The sequence below is a fragment of the Acomys russatus genome, chromosome 22, assembly GCF_903995435.1.
Source record: "Acomys russatus chromosome 22, mAcoRus1.1, whole genome shotgun sequence".
In the NCBI taxonomy this organism is placed as follows: Eukaryota; Metazoa; Chordata; class Mammalia; order Rodentia; family Muridae; genus Acomys; species Acomys russatus.
In genome coordinates this window covers 24961635-24981602 of record NC_067158.1, presented here as the reverse complement: position 1 = coordinate 24981602, position 19968 = coordinate 24961635, and the positions used below count along the sequence as shown (strand labels likewise).

The 19968-nt window shown below is 47.2% G+C and overlaps 1 protein-coding gene across 1 annotated transcript in view; it reads right to left on the bottom strand.

Annotated features, from left to right (window-relative positions):
* Window positions 1-16603, bottom strand: part of Maea (macrophage erythroblast attacher, E3 ubiquitin ligase) — a 38456-nt gene extending 21853 nt beyond the window's left edge. Inside the window, exon 1 of the mRNA XM_051165246.1 lies at window positions 16447-16603. Within this exon, the coding sequence (XP_051021203.1) occupies window positions 16447-16515 (69 nt within the window). The 5' untranslated portion in view covers window positions 16516-16603. The remainder of the gene's footprint in view (window positions 1-16446) is intronic.
* Window positions 16604-19968: the final 3365 nt, after the last annotated feature.

Here is a 19968-nt window from a genome sequence, read left to right as displayed (position 1 = left end):
ACCCCTTTTCCAGACAGGGTTTTTCTGTGTGGATCTGCCTGCCCCAGAACTTGCTCTGTAGACCTCCAACTCAGAGATCAGCCTAACTCTGCCTCCCCAGCACGGGGATTAAAGGTGAACACCACCAACTGGTGGGGAAGTGAAATTTGTTCTTAATATATTTTAACTCAATGCAACCCAGATATTTTAATTCAGATATACAATCAAATTGTGTTTCCCCCCTCTTTGCACTAAATCTTTAAAAGCGGAGTCCTCTTAACTCAGAGCACATAGCATGACATTCCCAGCTATGCACTCAACAGCTGCCCTGACATATGTATATGTGATAAGGAACTCCTCAGAGTCTGGGATTCACATCACTGACGTGCAAGGGCCATAGGTGGAGCTGATGTGATGTGAGCCACAGACCATGCCTGGCTTCTAGACCCAGTCACTCTACAGACCTATCCTGAAAACAACTGCTCATGTACGCAGAGCTGTGCATCCCCGCCAAACAACAGACCCGGCCATGCTGTGCCCTTTACAGTTGTCAGTCAAGCAAGCTAACCCTTATGGGGAAAAGGGAGGGGTGTGTGTTTATATAATTCACAAACTCTAAGCCCCCCTTTAAAAGGTACTACTTAAGATGTTTTAGTACAATTTAGTATAATGCAAGGTTGTGAAACCATTACCACCATCTATTTGGAGAGTTTTCATAATCATGCCATGGCCATCCCTCAAGACACAGGCACCCAGCATGGCTCCCTGTCTCCGTTCCTAAAGTTTCACACAAATGAAACCATAGGTTATAGGAACTTTTCCCCGACCTTTTGGCTTAATGTTGTTTCTGAAACCCATCCATGCTGTACTGTGTACCAGTGCTCTGCTCTCTTTCTGGATGAGTAGCCCTGTGCTAATAACTCAGTTTATGCACACAAATTGAGACCACATGTACTTTGGGGCCATTTTGAGTAAGGCTGTCAAGGTTTCTGGACCTTGTAAGGACAGCAACTACCTAACAAATGCCATGCTGTCTCTGTGTTTCGTTCCCATCACATCTCCTGAGGTTTACCATCTTTCCCGCAGCCATTCTAGCAGAGGGGAGCAGTGTGTCCCAGCGGCTTTGGTTTGCATTTCCTTGATGACTAAAGATGCTGAGCACTGTCTGTGTGCTCTTACTGGCTATCTGTGTATCTTCTCTGGAGAAAGCCTTCAAACTGTTCTGCGTTTTGGAATGCTTGTAAGTACACAAAGGTTAGCGTGTATACAGACGTGATGCTGACATTAATGGTGTTGTCTTCTTAATCACTCTCTACTTTATTTATCGGGCAGGGTCTATTGCCCAATCTAGACTTTGTCAATTTGGCTAGTCTACATAGCCAGCTACCTTGAGATATCCTTTCTCAGCCTCCCAATGTCAGGATTATAGGTGTGCTACAGGTAAGCTACCATGTCATGGCTTTATGTGGGAGCTGGGGATCTGAACTCAGGTCCTGATGCTTGCACGGTGAGAACTTTGCTTTATCCACTGTTTGCTTGTTTTAACATTCTAAATTATTACTCAACAGTAAGACTTCCTCAGACTGTAAGCAACCGCTCTATCAGAGAGGTGATTTGCAAATGTTTCTTCCTTTTTGTGAGCAGCTGTCTTGGCCACGTCAGGAAGCTTACACAAACAATCTTTACCTCATAAAGTTAAAAGGGCTGCATGTCTCAAAGCAAGGTACTGACAGAGCCGAGTCTGGCAAAGACCCCCTTACTGGTTATGGCCTCACATTTTCTTTTGGTAGACTTCTTTTGGAAGACGGCTCTGTAGTAAAAAGGACTTTCCCAAGCCTGATCACCTGAGTTCAATGCCTGGAAACCATATTATAGAAAGAGAACTGAGTCCAGCAAGCTGTTCTGATCTCTCCTCATGCATGCCCACACATGTGCACGCAAAATAAATAAATGCAAACAAAACCCCACATTAATCCAGGCTGGGCTCCTGTGCTCAGGTGTTGAGAAACCACAGGCTAATCCAAGGCCAGAGTTTCCTTTTGTATTGTTCTCAATTTCTAGAAGCTTTATAATTTTAGATCTTTCATTTAGTACTCTGATTTATCTTTAGTTTTTGTGTATGATGGGATATAAGGAGGCAACTTCATTTTGTATGTGAAATCCAGTTGGCTCAGTACTTGTGGAAGCACTACTCGAGCTAATTCCCCTTGAGTTAATTACTATAGACGTACGGGTTCAACACTGGGTACAGTACAGAAGCAGTACAGTGTATGGCTTGCGCGTGTAAGGTGTTGGGTTCAGTCTTCAGCAATGCAAAATCAAGTAAATAAATGCCCACCCTCAATTTTGGTAGATATGTCTATTCTTCCACCAATAACAGGTGTGTTTTGAAATCTAAAACTCCAAGTTCCATAATTGCTGTTCATCATGTTGTCTTGGCTAGTCTGGGTTCCTGACTTACTCTGGGATTTACAATCAACTTGCCAATTTTTGCACAAAAAAGCCAACTGAAATGTTGATGCAGCTCCCACTACCCCTGCCCATTAGTGCAGGAGTAATGCTAGACTAACAGTCCTGTCTTAGTCCTACATGTTGTATTATTTGTGCTATAGTAAATAAAAATTTCTCAACTTCCTCTTAGGCTGTTCATCTCTATGGTACAGAAATACAATTTATTTTTATATACTGCTTTTGTATTCTGCAACACCGGTGAACTAACTTATTAAGTCTAATAGTTTGTATATTGATGTGCATTCAGCTCACAGGATCATGTCATCTGCAAATAATTTCACTTCTTCTTTTCTAATCTGGAAGCTTTGGCTTTCTTGTCTGTCTGTGATGGCTACAACTTCCAGGCCAAGGGGAAATCTAAGCAGTGAGGAGTGGTGTCTGTGTTGTTGCTGATCAGTCTCTGACCACTAGCTAGTATGTTTATATGCTTTTTTTTTTAGAAGCCTGGCTGGTTGAGGAAGTTGGTACTTTTTATGTTGAAGAGGTGCTTGTTACTTTGTCAAACACTTTATTCCAATAATATGTGCATTACACTCATTTCCACAAGTTGAACTTTACATTTCCAGGGTAACTCTCATTTGGTCATGATGTGTGTGATTCTATTGTATTGAGGAGTGTCAGCCCAAACTAAGTGCAGACTCTCCCTGATCTGATTTTCCTGCTTCTACTTCCCAAGTGCTGGGATTTCCAGCCTGCCTCGCTTAGGTTCAGATGCTGCGGAGGGCTTCAGGGTGTGGTTATTCATAAAGAACACTGGTCTGTATTTTTCATGTGTTACTTTCTGGTTTTGCTATGGATAATACTGAGTTCACAAAAATGAGGTGAAAAGTGGCTTTTCTTCCTTGTTTCTTGGAAGAGTTTGTGGAGAGTTGGTATATAAGAGTTCACCAGGACAGCCATCTAGTGCCGGGCCTTTTCAGGCATCTGGGAAGCTTTTAACAACCGTCTTTGCATGCTGCAAGACCATTAAGTTATTTTTTTTACCCTATAAAAACACACTTTGTATATAGTTCAACTCAATACACCTTCCCTTTGACACACTGTTTGTGCCCCATCAGCTCTCTACAGAAAGAAATGATCGTACTCTTTCTTATTACTCACTGAACCAACTCTCCTTAGTTTGTATTTGGGGGATTTTTTAGAAGACTATATTTGATTTCAATTTAGTCTTATTTTATCTGGTTGTACTAAATATTTAAAAGTTTACACTTAATAGACCTATCTGATATCTTCTCATGTGTCTGGCTAGCAGCAGGAGTCAGTGACAGGTTTTTGTTTTGTTTTTAAGATTTATTTATTCTGCTAGGCGTGGTGGCACAGGCCTTTAATTCCAGCACTTGGGAGGCAGAGGCAGGCAGATCTCTGTGAGTTCGAGGCCAGCCTAGTCTAAAGAGTGATTCCAAGACAGCCAAGGCTACATAGAGAGAAACTCTGTCTCCAAGAACTCCCCCCCCCAAAAAAAAATCTAAGCCAGGTATGGGAAGCAGCACTCAGGAAACAAAGGCAGATGGATCTCTGAGTTTGAGCTTGCATGGTCTACAGAGCAAGTTCCAGGGCAGCCAGGGTTACACTGAGAAACCCTGTCTTGAAAACACAAAACCAGTCAAACAAACAAACAAAAGATTTATATGTGTGTATTAGTGTTCTGCCTGCATAAATGTACACACACCACATACATGCCTACTGATGGTATGAGCCAACATGTGGGTGCTGGAAACGAACTCTGGAAACAACTGTTCTTAACCTCTGAGCTGTCACTCCAGCCCTAGTGTGACAGTTCTTAAAGTCAGGCTCTCTCTAGTTAGCTGTTGTGGGTGTTTTCTTCAGCACATCTCTCCCCAGCAGTGACTCACCAAAATACTTGTTTCCATCAGTGAAACCCAGTCAGGTGCACATGATTTGCTGAGACCTGAAAGAAACAGCTGCACTTCGACCTGCGGCAGCACTCACATGGTGCCATCTACTCAGGACCTCTTTCCTCAAGCTTTCTCTCATACTAGCTTTGAGTATTAACAGGATTTCCTGGCCCCCTCCCCAAAGAGTGCTTTAGTTTGTCACTGTGTGTCTAGCTATTTCCACCAGTACAGGAAGGTTTGTTGTTGTTGTTGTTGAGGAGGAGGCGGCAAGAACTGACACCTCTTCCAGAGGACCTAAGTTCAGTTCCCAGCACTCATCTGGTGGCTCACAACCATCTCTAACACCAGTTCCATGGGACCCCATACCCTTTTCTGACCTCCACGGCATATATATGCATGAAAACACTCATTCACATAAAATTAATAAATTACTTTTTTAAAAAGCCTCAAGAGTAGGCATCTTAGTGCTAAGAAGCCAATCATACCTTCTGAAGAGGGGACTGTGCCCTAGAGAAGCAAACCACAGCATCTCTAGCAAATCATGGAGGCTAGTGCTGCCCAGAGCTTACGCCCCAGGGATGGCTGCATAGCAGCCTAGGACCATACTTTAAGTGTGCTTTAAAAAACAAGCAAACAAACAACGATAACAAAAACATTTTTCTGGTTCTAGGAAGCTGTAAGAGGTGACTGATGAAGATCGAGATAGAAGGAGAGCCATTAGCATCACTGATCCTTTTACTTTACCTAGGTCCTTCCAAGGTCCACCATCATATCCTACTTTAACCCACGTCCCCTGCAGAACCTGTTTTATGCCAGCAGTCCATTTGAGAAAACCCAAGCAAAGCAAGACACAGACAGTACACAATGCAATATGCCACCTTCTGCTAAAGCTGGCACTGCATGGCATGGCACCAAAAAGCACCACAGCCAGTCTCATGCAATCAAGTCTTTATCCTTGACACAGCTCAGTGACCCAACCCAAGCCTTAATGGCAGTGCACACCTCCTCACAAGAGGCTCATCCTCACTCTGTTGGTAACACAAACCCCGCAGCAGTTCTGAGTGCCTAGACTTGGGTCAGTAGGGTCCTGTTCTTCTTGGTGCTCCGCAAAGAGCACTGTGCAACGCACAGAACGTACCAGGCATCATTACCATCAGCACACAGAGGCAAGTGAGTCACTCACTGCTAGTGCCTGTCTCCCAGCAGCTGTGCCCTTCTCAGGCCCCTTCAGTGCAGCACTGCCAGCCAAGCTTCACCTGGCTACTTCTTCCCATTGGCAAGCATTGGACAGACTTGCCTCAGGGTTTGACACAACTGGCCAGTGGCTGTACAGAGGGCAGTGGCTAATCTTGGTGCATATTACATGGCCAGCAGCCCACTAAACCCTATTTTTAAAGTTTTTTTTCTTTCCTTTTTAAATGTGTATGGGTGTTTGCCTACCTGTATGTGTTCCTGGTGTCTACCCTTAGAGGTCAGAGGAGAGCATCGGACTGCCTGGAACTGGAGCACAGATGGATTTTAGCGGCCATGTGGGTGCCGCGAATCCAATCCAGTCCTCTACAAGAGCAAGCACCCCTGTTAAACCATCTCTCCGTCTCCCCACTGAACTTTCTTAACAGCTGTACCTAATTTCTACTTCATATTCTTTTGCGTTCAACTTTACTGAGGTGTTTATTATTCATGCTTCAAAGTTCATTCATCTATTTGCTTCTTCAGCCTTTTGTGTTTACAGATTGCTGCATGTATTACACACACCACAATCTCTCTTAAAACACGCTCTTAATCTCGCAAAGACACCACTGCATTTCTACCTGTTCTAGTCTGGCCAATCACTGATGCACTTTCTGTCTTTATAACTACTGGTTGCTTTCCTCATTTGCATAAAAGGTCTGTAAAGCCTGATATCCTAGCAGGACTTTGAGAATTATACCTTTGGAGGCCCTGGCCCTGGAAATGAGACTGTGATGGAAGTTTTGGTTTCTTTGTAAGCTCAGTTATGTTATGTAAATTTGTTTTTGTTTTAATCCCAAGTATGGGGTTTTTAGTTTGTTCACAGCTGAAAACTGTCTCGTGTGGGTGTGGTCTTTGCCAGCTCCTGCAGCATGGAGAGGGGCGTGGTCTAGGATTCTAAGGAAGATAAATAGGAGAGACCAGAGAGAAGTGTGTCATGTGGTGGTGGCCGCTGGAGAGAGACAGAGAGAAACGTTTCAACCCAGTGGCTTGGAGGAGACCGCTTGCTGCATTTGCTGTTGACAGAGATTGGCACTGCCCCAAAAGAACTCAACTGACCCTAAACAGCCGGGAGAAGTAAAGGGGTCTGCGTCCCTCTGCCTCCTAACATTCTTTCTCACATCCAGGATTAAGGGGTCGGTGGAAGGGAGGTAGAGGCTTCAATACCACAAATAAAATTAGAGTTTTAAAACAAGCATCCAGATAAGACCTGACTCCAAGTTCCAGCACACTGGCCAGAAACTGACACAGGGCCCCGCCCGGCTATGAGTCAAGGAGATTTGTCTTATCTGGAGAGAGGATGAGGACTGGAAGTACTGATGGGCATCTGCATGTCTGAGGCTATGGGCTCCTATATGGAATGTAGCACCTAGGCGGCGCATCCCTGAAGGGCCCCTCACAGCTGTTTACCTCACTAGCTTTCTTGCCTTCCTCTTCTCCAGTTGCTTTTTGTTCAACTCATATTGAACATATTTCAAAAGACCACATACACTCATCTTTCAGCATATGCTCATACTTTGCCTGGAATACTTTTTTAAAATTATTCTTACAGAATTTCTTACATGTATATATGAAATATGATATTTACCTTCCATTTTCTTCTTCAAACTTACCCCAAATCTCAACACATTCCTCCCAATGTTATCATTTTTCCTTCTTTTCTCCCTCATAACCCAAAGTCCAATTAGTGCACCCGCATGTGCATGGGTGTGGGGCCATCCAACGGAGTGTGGGGAACCTACTAAGGGAGTGATTCAACTTCCCCACCAGTTAGGACTCAAGAGTTTCTCCCGTATCCAGGCTGGAAGTTTGGATCTGGACAGGTAAGCATGGCTGTTGTGAGCTCATGTCATAGCCTCTTTCCTGATATTCCCTGAGCACTGTGCCAGGGCTTCTCCTTCAACTCTTACTGCACTGCAGGAACGGCCAGAATAACACCTAAAATTACCTTTACCCTTCAGCACAGCCTCCCTGCTCAACACAGTGCAGTGTACGAAGTGCTGGCTGTAGAAGGAAAAGGCAGGAGGAAGTAGAACTGCCTATGTCATTAAGTAGCATGAGTGAGAAGCCAGGGGATAGGGTGAGGGACATCTAAAGAAAAGAGGCTGTTGTGGCAACAGAGGAAGGGGATCAAGAAGAGCGGGACTGATTCCTCGTAACGCTCTTGACCTTTACCTAAGAAACCACCAGAAAAGCTGGATGTGGTGGTGAACGCCTGTATTCCCAGCACTCAGAGAGGCAGAGGCAGGCAGATCTATGTGAGTTCGAGGCCAGCCAAGAATACACAGAGAAACTCTGTGGGGAGAGGGAGAGAAAAAGGAAGAAAAGAAAGAGAAAGAAAAGAAACCACCAGGCAGAACCATGGCCTATGAACTGTTAACTATCTGCAAATGGGTAGAGACAGACCGGGCCACCTGGGAGGCCACAGGCACTGGCAGAAGTGAAGCCACACCCATCCATGGCAGCAGCAAGAGAAAGGGTAGGAGGCTCCCACTCAGTGACAAACAGGTATGGGGTAGGATGTAAATTTAGGGTTAGGGTCAATGCTTCCTCCAAATGTCTGGCCTTAGTAGCTGTCTTTTACTGTAGGAGGAAGGTGAGAGTTGATTTTGGAGAAAGCAATTAAGTTAAAGCTTAAACCAAGGTGAAAACTTGCTAAAACCCCAGCACTCAGACAGTCAAGGCAGTAAGACTGACAGTTCAGGGCCAGGCTCGGGTACCAGTGACCACACCTACAAAGAAGACCGATTCTTCCTCCCTAGCAGCTGTCAGCTGCCAATAGCTCCTCAGTAAGGGATTGGCTCTCAAGAGTTTTTCCCCTGCTGATGCTGCAAGACCCTGTTCCAAAAGTAACAACACAAAGAGATTAGAAAGTTCCGCTTTAACATGCTAACAAGCACCTTACAGAGATGAATGGCATGCTTTTTAGGCTCCTGGAGCAGGGTTCTAGGGCACATCAGCAGTGTAGACAGAGAATCCTCTAAGTCCGCAAGACTCATGTGATCACCAAGATCCCAACTACCAGCGTCAAGCTTGGGTGCTGTTCCAGTATTCTGCAAATAGCTCAATAAAAAAGAATGAGAGTTGGCTGTGAGCTTGGCAAAGCCATGCAAATGGCTACTGTGGAAGCCAAACAGGACTATACCTCAAGACTATAGAGGAGTCAGTAGCTTTGAAAGGTCAGGTTGTTATGGATGGACACAAGGGCAAAGGGTCTGAGCAGCACTATAAAGCTGCCTAGGAGCCCTGGCCATGCAGGCCTATGGGCAATATGGGCAAAAGCAGAGGGTAGGCTACTCCAGAAAAAGTAAACAAGACAAGCTCAGAGAGAATGTGACACTTTGCTCACTCACAGGCTAACCAGAAGGCAGCCATTATCTGCACATCTTTTAATTGTGAGGGATGGAGAGGGGCAGACATAGGGAACAGGTGACTTACTTCCAGTCACAGAACAAAACAACCAGTATAGGCAGGCAGGTCACAAAGGGACACAAGCCATGAGCACAACCCATGGGGTATGGCACAAATGTAGGAATTTAAGGTGAAAAGAACAACATATAAAACAGCATTTGGGTGCAAGAGGCCCTCCAAGTGAGCTGCCAGGGCCCTCAGAAGTGGGAGCAACTACTGGGCCAATGCAGAATCCACACAGATGGCTGACTCTAGGCTGGAATTTATCAGGAAGAATGCTGGACATCTATGGGTAGGAGGCTGATGTTGCAACTCCAGGGTCTGAGTAGGTTAGAGGATGGATGCACAAGGAAACAAAGAGCGATGTGCCTGCATAGGAAAGCATCCTGGAATTCAAAAGGCAAACACAAGTGACACAAAGTTTTAAGGAATTTTCCAACCAGACAGCAGAGAAATTCACTTGGCCAATGGTTGTTTGCCGTGACTCTGTGCCAGGTACTCTTGGATGTGCTAGGCTACGGCAGTGACCAAGACATATTCTAAAGGAGATGCCGAACAGAAAGAGAGGGGGTGGTCATAGATGTAGATAATTCTGTTGAACTGTGATTAATATTATAAAGAAACCAAAACAGGGAACAGGGTTGGGGACTGAAAAGATGCCTCAAGAGTTTATTTAAAAAAAAAAAGAAAGAAAGAAAGAAAGAAAAAAAAAGAAAAAAAGCACTTGATGCCCCAGAGGACCTGTGGTTTGGTTCCCAGCATCCACCCTCGCCAGGCAGCTGGAAGGGGCAACTCCAGAGGAGGACACCTCTGGCGTTCCCAGGGAACCTGAGCTCACTTGTACATACCCACATGCACACACCTAACATAATTAAAAATAAGTCTTTAAAAATAAATAAGACAAGTATGGTGGTGTTTGCCCTTAATACTGGTACTCAGGAGGCAGAGATAGCCGGATCTGAGTTTGAAGCCATCCTGGTTTAAACAGTGACTTCCATCCAGCACAGCTACACAGAGAAACTGACTCAAAACTTAACAACAAAACCCACAAAAACAAAGATGAATTAAAAACAAAAACAGGATAGGACACAACCACAACCTTTATTTTACTTAGGCAACAATAAGCTACAAATGGGCTATATATTTCTAGGTTCTGTAAGTCTGGATGTGGCCAATCTATGTTTATAAATGTTCCACAGAGATTCTGGAAAGGCCCCTGCAGGAAGCCAGTCCACGTGGGGCAGCAGTGTTCTCCTCAACCTTCCCAGCTAGACATGAAACATGTCTCCCAACAGCTTCTATTACCTAAGGATCCTAAAGATAAAGGGGGCAGGAGACTTGGAGCTGTAACTCCAAATGTTTAGAGGGTGGGGAGACAGCTTAGGGGTTGTAGCCTGCCATGGAAAAGTCAGGAAGATATGGTCTTCAGGTGGGGTGGTAAGGAGCAGGTATGCGGTGTCAAGGCCAGGATCTATTGTTCTATTTTGCAAGGTCTTGACCCACCCCACAGACAACCAAAGAAGCACACTGGTTTCCTACTGCACTAGTGGGAGCTTGAGATGCCTACAGGGAGGTCAACACCTGAGGTACAAGCATCAAGGCCACCTCCCAGGGTTAGCTGGTGACACCAAAAAGCTAACAAAGGACTCAAGGTTGTGGAGAAACAGTGAGGGTACCTCTAGACTGCCCAGAAAAAAATGAAGAAAGGTATGGCAGGACAGTATAACAGGAAGGGAGGAGGCAGTGAGAGCTGCCTTAGCTGCTGTCTGCATGCTGACAGACCAACCAGTGAGGGAGAGCTGGGCAAGCGCAAGAGGAAACAGAAGAACACAAGCAGATGCCCTAAAGAGTTTAAGTGGGGCATGTGGGACCCACAACTGCCACGGCAGGCATGAGCAACTGAGCTGGGGAAGGTCTGAGAGGACAGCTGGGTAGGAAGGAGTATCTAAAGGACAGGAGGAAGAGGCTGGGCCCGGTGGTGCACGCTTTTAATGCCACCACTTGGAAGGCACAAGTAGGTAGATCTCTTAAAGCCAAGGCCAGCCTGGTCTACATAGCAAGTTGCAGGACAGCTAGGACCACAGAGACCCTGCCTCAAAACAAAGAGGACAGGAGGGAGGCTAACCTGGGATAGAGGGAGGTGCTGGGTAGGTAGCACCAAGAGGTTTACAGTCAGAAAGTAAAGCCAGACCCAGGGCTTCAACAAATCAGTGGTTTGGTTTTCCCATTCAGCCACATTCTAACAGTTGCTAGTTATTACAACAGTAAATAACTCTTTTCAAATGGTTCCTATGTCTAAAGATTCTACAACAGTGCACACTAGCTCTGGCAGAGCCTGAACTCTGTGACACTGAACCCTATGAGACTAGTGTTAGTCATGGGATTTCCACAGACGGATACATACACTGACTATACACGCTGGTCAGTCTCCTTTCTTCTAGACCTGCAGGCCTCACACTACTGACGAGGTCATTCCCAGCCATATCATCCTGCCTTCAGGGACAACATCAGCCAAGACTTTACACAGTCCACATAGCTTCACGGCATCAGCTATTATTTCCATAATCACTAGCGGAGGCTGTCAGTCACAGCAGCCCAGTCCCCTTCCACTACTCAACATCACTTTGGCTTCATTAATATCTTTTTAAGCCGGGCAGTGGTGGCGCAAGCCTTTAATCCCAGCACTCAGGAGGCAGAGGCAGGTGGATCTCTATAAGTTTGAGGCTAGCCTGGTCTACAGGGTGAGTCCAGGACAGCCAAGGCTACACAGAGAAACCCTGTCTCGGAAAAAAAAATCTTTTTAAAAATTATTCTTAGCCGGGCGTGGTGGCGCACGCCTTTAATCCCAGCACTCGGGAGGCAGAGGCAGGCGGATCGCTGTGAGTTCGAGGCCAGCCTGGTCTACAAAGTGAGTCCAGGATGACCAAGGCTACACAGAGAAACCCTGTCTCAAAAAACCAAAAAAATAAAAAATAAAAAAAATAAAAAAATAAAAATTATTCTTTATGTGTGTACATGTATGTGAAGACATGAGTGCCACAGAGTGTATGCAGAGTCACATTACAACTTTTGGGGATCAGGTTTCTTCTACCACAGGGGTTCCAAACCTATGAACCACATCGCCTGCCCTGGTTATCCTCAACAGATGTATACAGCAGACACCCACTGGTTACCTGCTTGCCTGGGGCAGGGTACGGTTACCAGAGGACATGCACAAGTGTTTCTCATAACACCTGAGGGTCCTCACGGGGCCTAACAAGAAATTCATCAACAGGCGCTATCACAGCAAGGGCAGAGGCCTTAGCTCTAAGGCCTGGGCTGCACGATGGTGGTGCAGCCTCCTGGATATGCCCTGCTCATATCCCTTGCCACTCTGAGCCCCTAGTTAGAAGTGCCTCTATCGCGGTCCTCAACCACAGAGAACCAGTACTTTTTCTAACTCAAAGTCTATTTGATGATTAATAATGAAAAAAAAAAAAAAAAAAAAAAACAGAACTCAGCAGCTCTGTAGGAACTCAAGCCTGCACTGTCTAATCTCAGTAGGCATTCACCTTTCAGAAAGATAAGACGTACACCAATCGGACACACATCTGAAACTCAAATGTCCAACAAATGAAAGACAAGGTGACTGAGAGGGGGTAGGACATGAACATCAGGGCACAGCTCTTCAAGAACAGAAGGAATTCAGGTGGCCACCCATGAATGGCAGACCCTAAAGGGAGAAGAGAGGAGGCTGTTTCAGACTACAACAGACAGCGTGCTGAAAACTGGCAGGCTTTGGTAAAGGAGTAAGGTACAATCTACTGAGTACCCAAGAGGGCAGAGTGGACCGAGTATCCCTAGCATCACACAGCCAACCCACTGAGAACAGCAGGCTCAAATTTGCATATCAAAAGATCTGGCCCATTGTAGGACTATTCAGCCTTAGCCACCCCCTAGTACAGTGTGTGCTTGTCTCAAGTCAAGCTTTTATGGTGGTCATGCTATCATACGTACAGCTGCCACCTGACTTAGGAAGTGAGCAGACAAGGTGGCACAACACTAGGCTACCACTATCTGAATGGGACAAAGGGTAGAAATATTAATGGAATGATCTCATCAGTAGACTAATTTGAAGAAAAAAAAATTCTTTTGTTTTAAAAAGAAAAAGCTTAAAAAATAATTCAAACAAAGGATCTGAGTTTAAGATCTCGGGCCACGAATCCCAGTTACCCCTTGCTTCAAAGGGCTGTCGCTTTCAATCTAGCACCAAACAAACAGACTCCAGCAGTCAGAATATAAGAGGATGTCTAATGAACCACATCCCCAGAGCTTTTGAAGACACAGAAACTAGTCCCCAAAAGCAACGCTCAGTCCAGAGGTCTTCATGCTGGTCACTTTGTACCCAGGGCATCCCGGCAATGTCTGGAGGCACTCCGGAGATGCTCCTGCACCTGACAGACAGAGGCCAGGGCTGCTTCTGGGATAATGAAGCTGCAAGGTTCCAAGTACTATAAAGAAGCCTGTGCCAGTCCACCACGATGGAGGAAATTCAGGATCAGAAAAGAGCCATACCCAGAGTCAGGGGATGCCAGCAATGGGCCCTCACAGGAAAATGAAGAGAAAAAGAAGTGCTTGCCAGGTGCCTGAGACCGCAAAAAAAGACATCTTGGTGCACTGCTTAGGTCCACCTGCTGGTTCCCAAGCCTGCACAGCTGAGGGGGCCTTGGCTGGTAGGTAAAGAATCTGCCAATAATCAAAATATGTAAGTTATAACTTTTTAATGCATAGGTAAAATTTAATGGTCTTTCCAGTATACACTCCAGATCCCACCACTTTTGAGGAGCCCTTCAGCTCCCTGGGGAGACCCCAACCCACATGCCAAACCTGCATCTGGACGCTCTTAAGGACTGGCCACTCATACATCTCTCCTGGTGTTCAGATTGATTCTGTGTCAACAAACACTTCTGACTCAAAACTACGAAGCTTCCCAGTGCCCATCATTAATGGCTCTTGAAAGTATACAGGAAATGGAGCTAAGCATGCAGCTCAAGGGTGGCAGAATGCTTGCCAACCATGCAGAAAGTCCTGGATTTGATATCCACCACTGCATAAAGTGGGTGTGGTAACACATGCCTGAAATCCCAGCACAGGAGATGGAGGTAGGAGGATCAAAAAGTCAAGGTCATCCTTAGCTATCCAGCTGCAGGCCAGCCAAGGCTACACATGAGACCCTGTCTCAAAAAAACAAAGAACAAAACCAAACAAGTAACAGTAACTTATAGGAGAAACATCAACAAAGCAAAGGCACACTGTCAACAAAACAGAAAAACTGTAAGACTAGGATCAGAAGGAAGGACCTGGAGGGAGTAGCATTTCTACTCATGAAAACTTTGCTTACCGTTCTTTTAAAAGACCATTCTTTAAAAAGAAAAAGAAGTCGGGCTTGGTGGCCCATGCCTTTAATACCAGCACTTGGGAGGCAGAGGCAGAGGCAGAGGCAGAGGCAGCGGGATCTCTGTGAGTTGGAAGCCAGTCTGCTCCTCAAATCAAGTCCAGGACACTCAAGGCTACACAGAGAAATCCTGTCTCAAGGGGGGAGGGAGGTGAAGAGAGATGGCAGTCCTGCTTAAATGACACCACACCTCTTGTACTTACACGAAGACCCAAATCATTTCATCAGACGCTGTGCAATAGCTTTGGAATGCAAAGTACACTCACGGTCACCTGAAGAAGGACTCCGGAGCAACCTTTTCCTGACCATTCAGACCATCCATTTCACTGCCTAAAGCATTCAGTAAGCCAAGGACGGAGCTCTGGGAACCCCTCCTGTCAGTGGGTCCCCAATTCACCAGGCAGACCAAAAACCCATGCTCTCCCACAGCAACTTCCTTCTAACAGGCCTGGAGGTCCTGGGTAGGCCCAAAAGTCAGTGATTACATGTCCACTGATAGCAGTTCCCGGGGATAGACCACTGTGAGCTGTAGGGTTTCCATCTGTCAATCAACAGAAATCCAACAACATCAGGAAACTACAGGAATGGTAAGCGTCACCTGGAGTCCCAGCACTCCGGAGGAAGTAGAAAAGGAATTCAGAATTCGTGGCCAACAGAAGCCTGTCTTTAAAAAAAACAAGGCCCGAGGGTGTTGCTCAGTAGCAGAGCATTAGACTAACACGCACAAGACCAAGGTTTGTCACAAGTACCTCCCCCCAAAAGCCCTACATTTTGAAGGTGTGGCAAGGAGACTGGTGATGCCAGCATTCTTTGCTTCGTTCCCTGGTCAAATAAAGCACGGGATACAAAACAGCCATCAAATATGGCTGCTCACCTATTACCAAAGAGGAGCAGCAGGCCTTGCTCTGGCCTCCTGTGAAGACAAACTTACACCAGAGCAGTCAGATGTCACAGGGACAATGACAAGAGATAAGGGAATGCCAAGGCTTTCATGTACAATATGCCATCACTCACTTGAACCTAGGGAAAAAGAACTGCTCCCTAGGGCTTACATCTGACGAGGGCACGGCAGCAGTCAGGTGCCTCTCATACACAAACCGGGTCTCCCTCCCTAAGCACAGAAAGAGGCAGCCTAGCTTAGAACCTGTACTCTTCAACCTTGATTAAACTACCCACCCACTAAGCCACGCAGCAATCACTCAGTCACCACAGAGATGGACGAGGTGCCAAGCGCTCCGGAAGAAAAGCTACCCAGCTCTCAGGAAAGGAATGTAGAACCCCAAGGCTCAGCTTGGCCTTCCTCGGAACGACCGAATTTGTTTCTCTGTAGGATTTCCTCCCAGGTGCTTTACCGCAGTCTACCCGGCACCATCAAACCCTCTTGTAATTGAGGAGCCAGTCTTCTGTCGGGGATGAACACTTGTCCTAAAGGAACGCACTGGCGCGGCGACCACCCAAGGTCACGCCCCGGAAACCAAGGGCAGGGAGCCGCGCTTGAGTTATGGGGACGCCCAGCGAGGCAGGGTGCCACCGGGTCGCCGGTGCTCCCCACTGGCCCCCTAATTAGCACCAGAGGCATGCCCGCCACGCCCCAGGCCGGGCTTCCGGAAGGACGCCCGGTGCCGCCGCGACCCACGCCCGCGACCAGGGTCCCCAACTCTCTAGTGCCCGCAACCTGGACCGTGGCCTCGCTAGCCACCCGCACTCGGACGGCCCGCAGCCTCTGGGCTGGGAGGGCTGGGCAGAAGGCGGGGCTCAGCCCCCGCCGCCCGGACCTCGGAGGACCTCGGAGCCTGCAACCCCGCGCCATCCAGGCCCCAGTACGCCGAGAGTCCCCCATGGACCCCACCGAGAGACCCCCGGTCCAAGCCCACCGCCCTGGAGAGCAGCAGCCCCACCGCCCCCGACCCCGCCCCCATCCGTGCAGCCCCTTCCAGAAGCGGCTCTGGCCCCGACCCAGCCCCCGCGCCCCGCCACGACCCCTCCGAAGGTGCAGTGGCGGCCCCAGCCGCGCCCAGAACGCACCTTGAGGGTCGGGTACTCCTGCACCTTCAGGGTCATGGACAGCTGGGCCGCCGACTCCTGCACCGCCATCTTGGGCCGGCCGAGCGGAGGAGGCGGGTACGCGACACGCCGGATAGTGACGTGCGACGCGCGGGAGCAGGCGGAGCGGCTGTGCGTCTGCACCAATCGCATCACCAGGTCGCCCGAGCGAAAGAAGTCCTAGGCTAATCATCTTCCACCGACTCGACCAATCGCCGACAGCTCTAAGAGCGGCTTCCTCATTGAATTGTCTGCCGGCGTAGGCCACAGATGCAGAGTTAAAGAGTAGAGCCAAAACGCCGACGCCATATACATACCTGGGGTTGGGGTTGGGGTACGCGCGTTGGGTTGCTCGCTTTGGGATCGCACGCCGCCCCCTCTTCCAAGTGGTCACAGGCCCTGCCTCAGTGCTCGGTGGCCGTCATCTCTGGTTGATCACTTAGGGGTGCGGTTTTTGCCATCCGGGAACTATTTTCCTTCGTCTCCATTCGCTTGAGTCCTAGCACTGGCTTCCTAATGAAAGATAAGGGTGGATGTTTACATTAGTGTAGGACAGAAGCCGTAGAGCAGGTAATACAGTAAGGAACACTTAGGAACTGCTTTTGCGAAAAAGCGATAGCCCTTGATTTGGGTACAAAAGGTACCTGGCGGTGCCCAGTACCTCACCTACACTTGTAGTCAAGTTGTATTCCTGGAGCTCTGGTACTGATCAGTTAACATCTTTCCAACAAGGAACTGAAACTAAGCAATGTTGACCTTCCAGGGCCCCAAGTGATGTAGGCTGCGCCCTAAAGCACAAGTAACGTGGACCTGAGAATCAGCTTGTCCCCTCAAGCGATAAGGCTTCTTTGAACCACCTCTCAGAAACAACTGAAATAATGATCAACCAGACCACATCTTGACTAAGATGGCTGAGTTGTCATACCTCTTACTTCTGCTCCAGTTCTTCCTTTATTTTAAACTAAAGTTGGTAGTCGATAGACAGACTTGAAGGTCACTGAACCCCTTTAACTGGACTGAAGGTGGCCAAGGGCGTTTTGTTTTGTTTTGTTTTGTTTTTGGTGAATTGAAGCTACTTCATATTTGCTTGATTTCTGCAGAAGCCACAAGAGAGCATTAGATCCCCTGGAACTGGAGTTAACAGATTGTTGTGAGCCAAGCACATGGGTGCCAAGAACGGAACAATGGGGTCCTGGACAAGACCAGCAAGTGCTCTTAACCCAGGAGCCATCCTTCCAGCTCCCTCACCTGCTTTTACAATTAAAAATGAAGTTGGGGGGGGTCCTAGAAACTTATAAGAAGAACATTATGATAGGCAGATTTGGGCCCAGGGGTCCTGCTCAAACTATGGCACCAGCCAAGGACAATACATGCAGTAAACTTCAAACCCCTACCCAGATCTAACCAATGGACAGGACATTCTCCACAGTTGAGTGGACAGTGGGGTCTGACTTTCACATGAACTCTGGTGCCCGATATTTGACCATGTCCCCTGCATTGGGGAGACCTGGTGGCACTCAGAGGAAGGATAGCAGGCCACCAAGAAGAGATTTGATACCCTATGAGCATACACAGGGGGAGGAGGTCCCCCTCAGTCATAGTCATAGGGGAGGGGAGTAAGGAGAAAATGGGAGGGAGGGAGGAATGGGAGGATAGAAGGGATGGGATAACAATTTAGATGTAATATGAATAAACTGATAAAATAAAATTTTTAAATGAAATTGGGTTTCACTCACTAGAAGATGACTTCTGCATTAAATTGTCTTGTATTTTACAGAACTCAATTCTTTGTTTTGTTTTTGTTCTTTTGAGACACAGTCTCTCCGTGTAGTCCTGGCGATCTTGGAACTCACTGTGTAGACCAGGCTGGCCTCAAACTCAACAGAGATCCTCCTGCTTCTGAGATCCTCTGTGTTTCTTTCCAGATGGTATCATCTCCCCTTTGGGTGCCATGTGCGGCTCTCCCCTCCCACCTACCACCCATCCACAATTGATCTTTAGTCTTAGAATTACATATTCTCTTCTGTAGCCCTCCTGTCTGACTCTTCTGTAGTCACATTTATGCTCAGTGCTGTAATATTTGTTGGCTTCAGGCATTCAAAACCAACCCAAAGAGAGAACCATACAGCTGTTCTATGATGCTGTCAGGATGATGTGTCTAGAGTTGTAGAAATGAATTTTTATTCTGTTGATTTAAAGAATAAAAAGACCGGAAAAGCAAGGCCTCAGCACTCAACTAAGTTTTGTTCAAAGTGGAAGCACATACCCCAAAACATGGTAAAATAATAAAAGACAAAACTCTCCACAGAAGGGAGAGAACCAAAAGATGGCGCCAGAGTCTGCTCAGCTGCTAGGGGGACTTTATATTTGGGGATGGGCCCAGTCCCCTTTCGCCTTTGGCTGCTTTGGGCTATGGCAGGGGGGGTGTATGATCTGAACACAGGGAAGCTAATTGGTTCCCACCATAGGAGCCCATCGGTTGGGGATTAGAAAATCTCACCCAAGAGTTCCTCCTGTGGGAGTCTCTTCATGGTGCCAAGCCCCAACTTCACTCTATTACTCCTTTAATCCTGGGACTTCAACACCTCCTGAGGGTACACCTTTTTCAGTGGTCTCCCCTGGCCTCTCCCAGGGCCATGACTCAGCTGCTTTTCATGACTCTTCATGTGTTCAAAACCAGCACCATCTGGGTGACTCTTATACATGATCAAGTTCGGCTCACAGTGTGAGGTACAACCTTAACCACCTATGCAACACACGGCTCCTGTGTGCTGACTCTGAGGAAACACTGCCCAGAAAATTTCACCTCTGTGATGCTGGTCTCTTCTTAATCACTGCTAATTTCTTACAGCCAGCCAACTAGCATCCATTGTCCCAGCAAAGCAAGGTTTTACTTCAATGTTCCTGGACTCTTTGTTAATCACAGCCAAGTCTTCGGCTCTGCCTAACCAGAACCTTGGATCCCAGACACGGATGCCCTTACAGGCTTTGCTTTCCTCTGAAACATCACAAGCCAGGCCTCCATGGTATGTGCTGCTCTCTGCATTTCATCTTCCAAGCTCCCACAAAACAGCCTACTGAGCTCTCAGCACTCAATGGCTTTTCCAGTTCCAAAGTCCTTCCTCAGTCCTCCCCAAAACAATATGGTGAGATCTGTCACAGAAATACCCCTTTCCTGGTATCAGTTTGTCCTAGGGTTACTACTGCTGTGATGAAACTCCATGTCCAAAAGCAACTTCAGGAGAAGAGGGTTTATATCACTCATAGATCCATATAACAGCTCATCATCAAAAACAGTGAGGGCAGTAACTCAAACAGGGCAGGAACCTGGAGGCAGGAGCTGATGCAGAGGCCATGGAGGGGTGCTGCTTACTGGCTTGCTCTTCATGGCTTGTTCTGCCTGCTTTATCACAGAGTTCAGGACCACTAGCACAGGGATGACACCACCCACAATGGGCTTGGCCCTCCTCCATTAATCACCAATTAAGAAAATATCCTGACAAC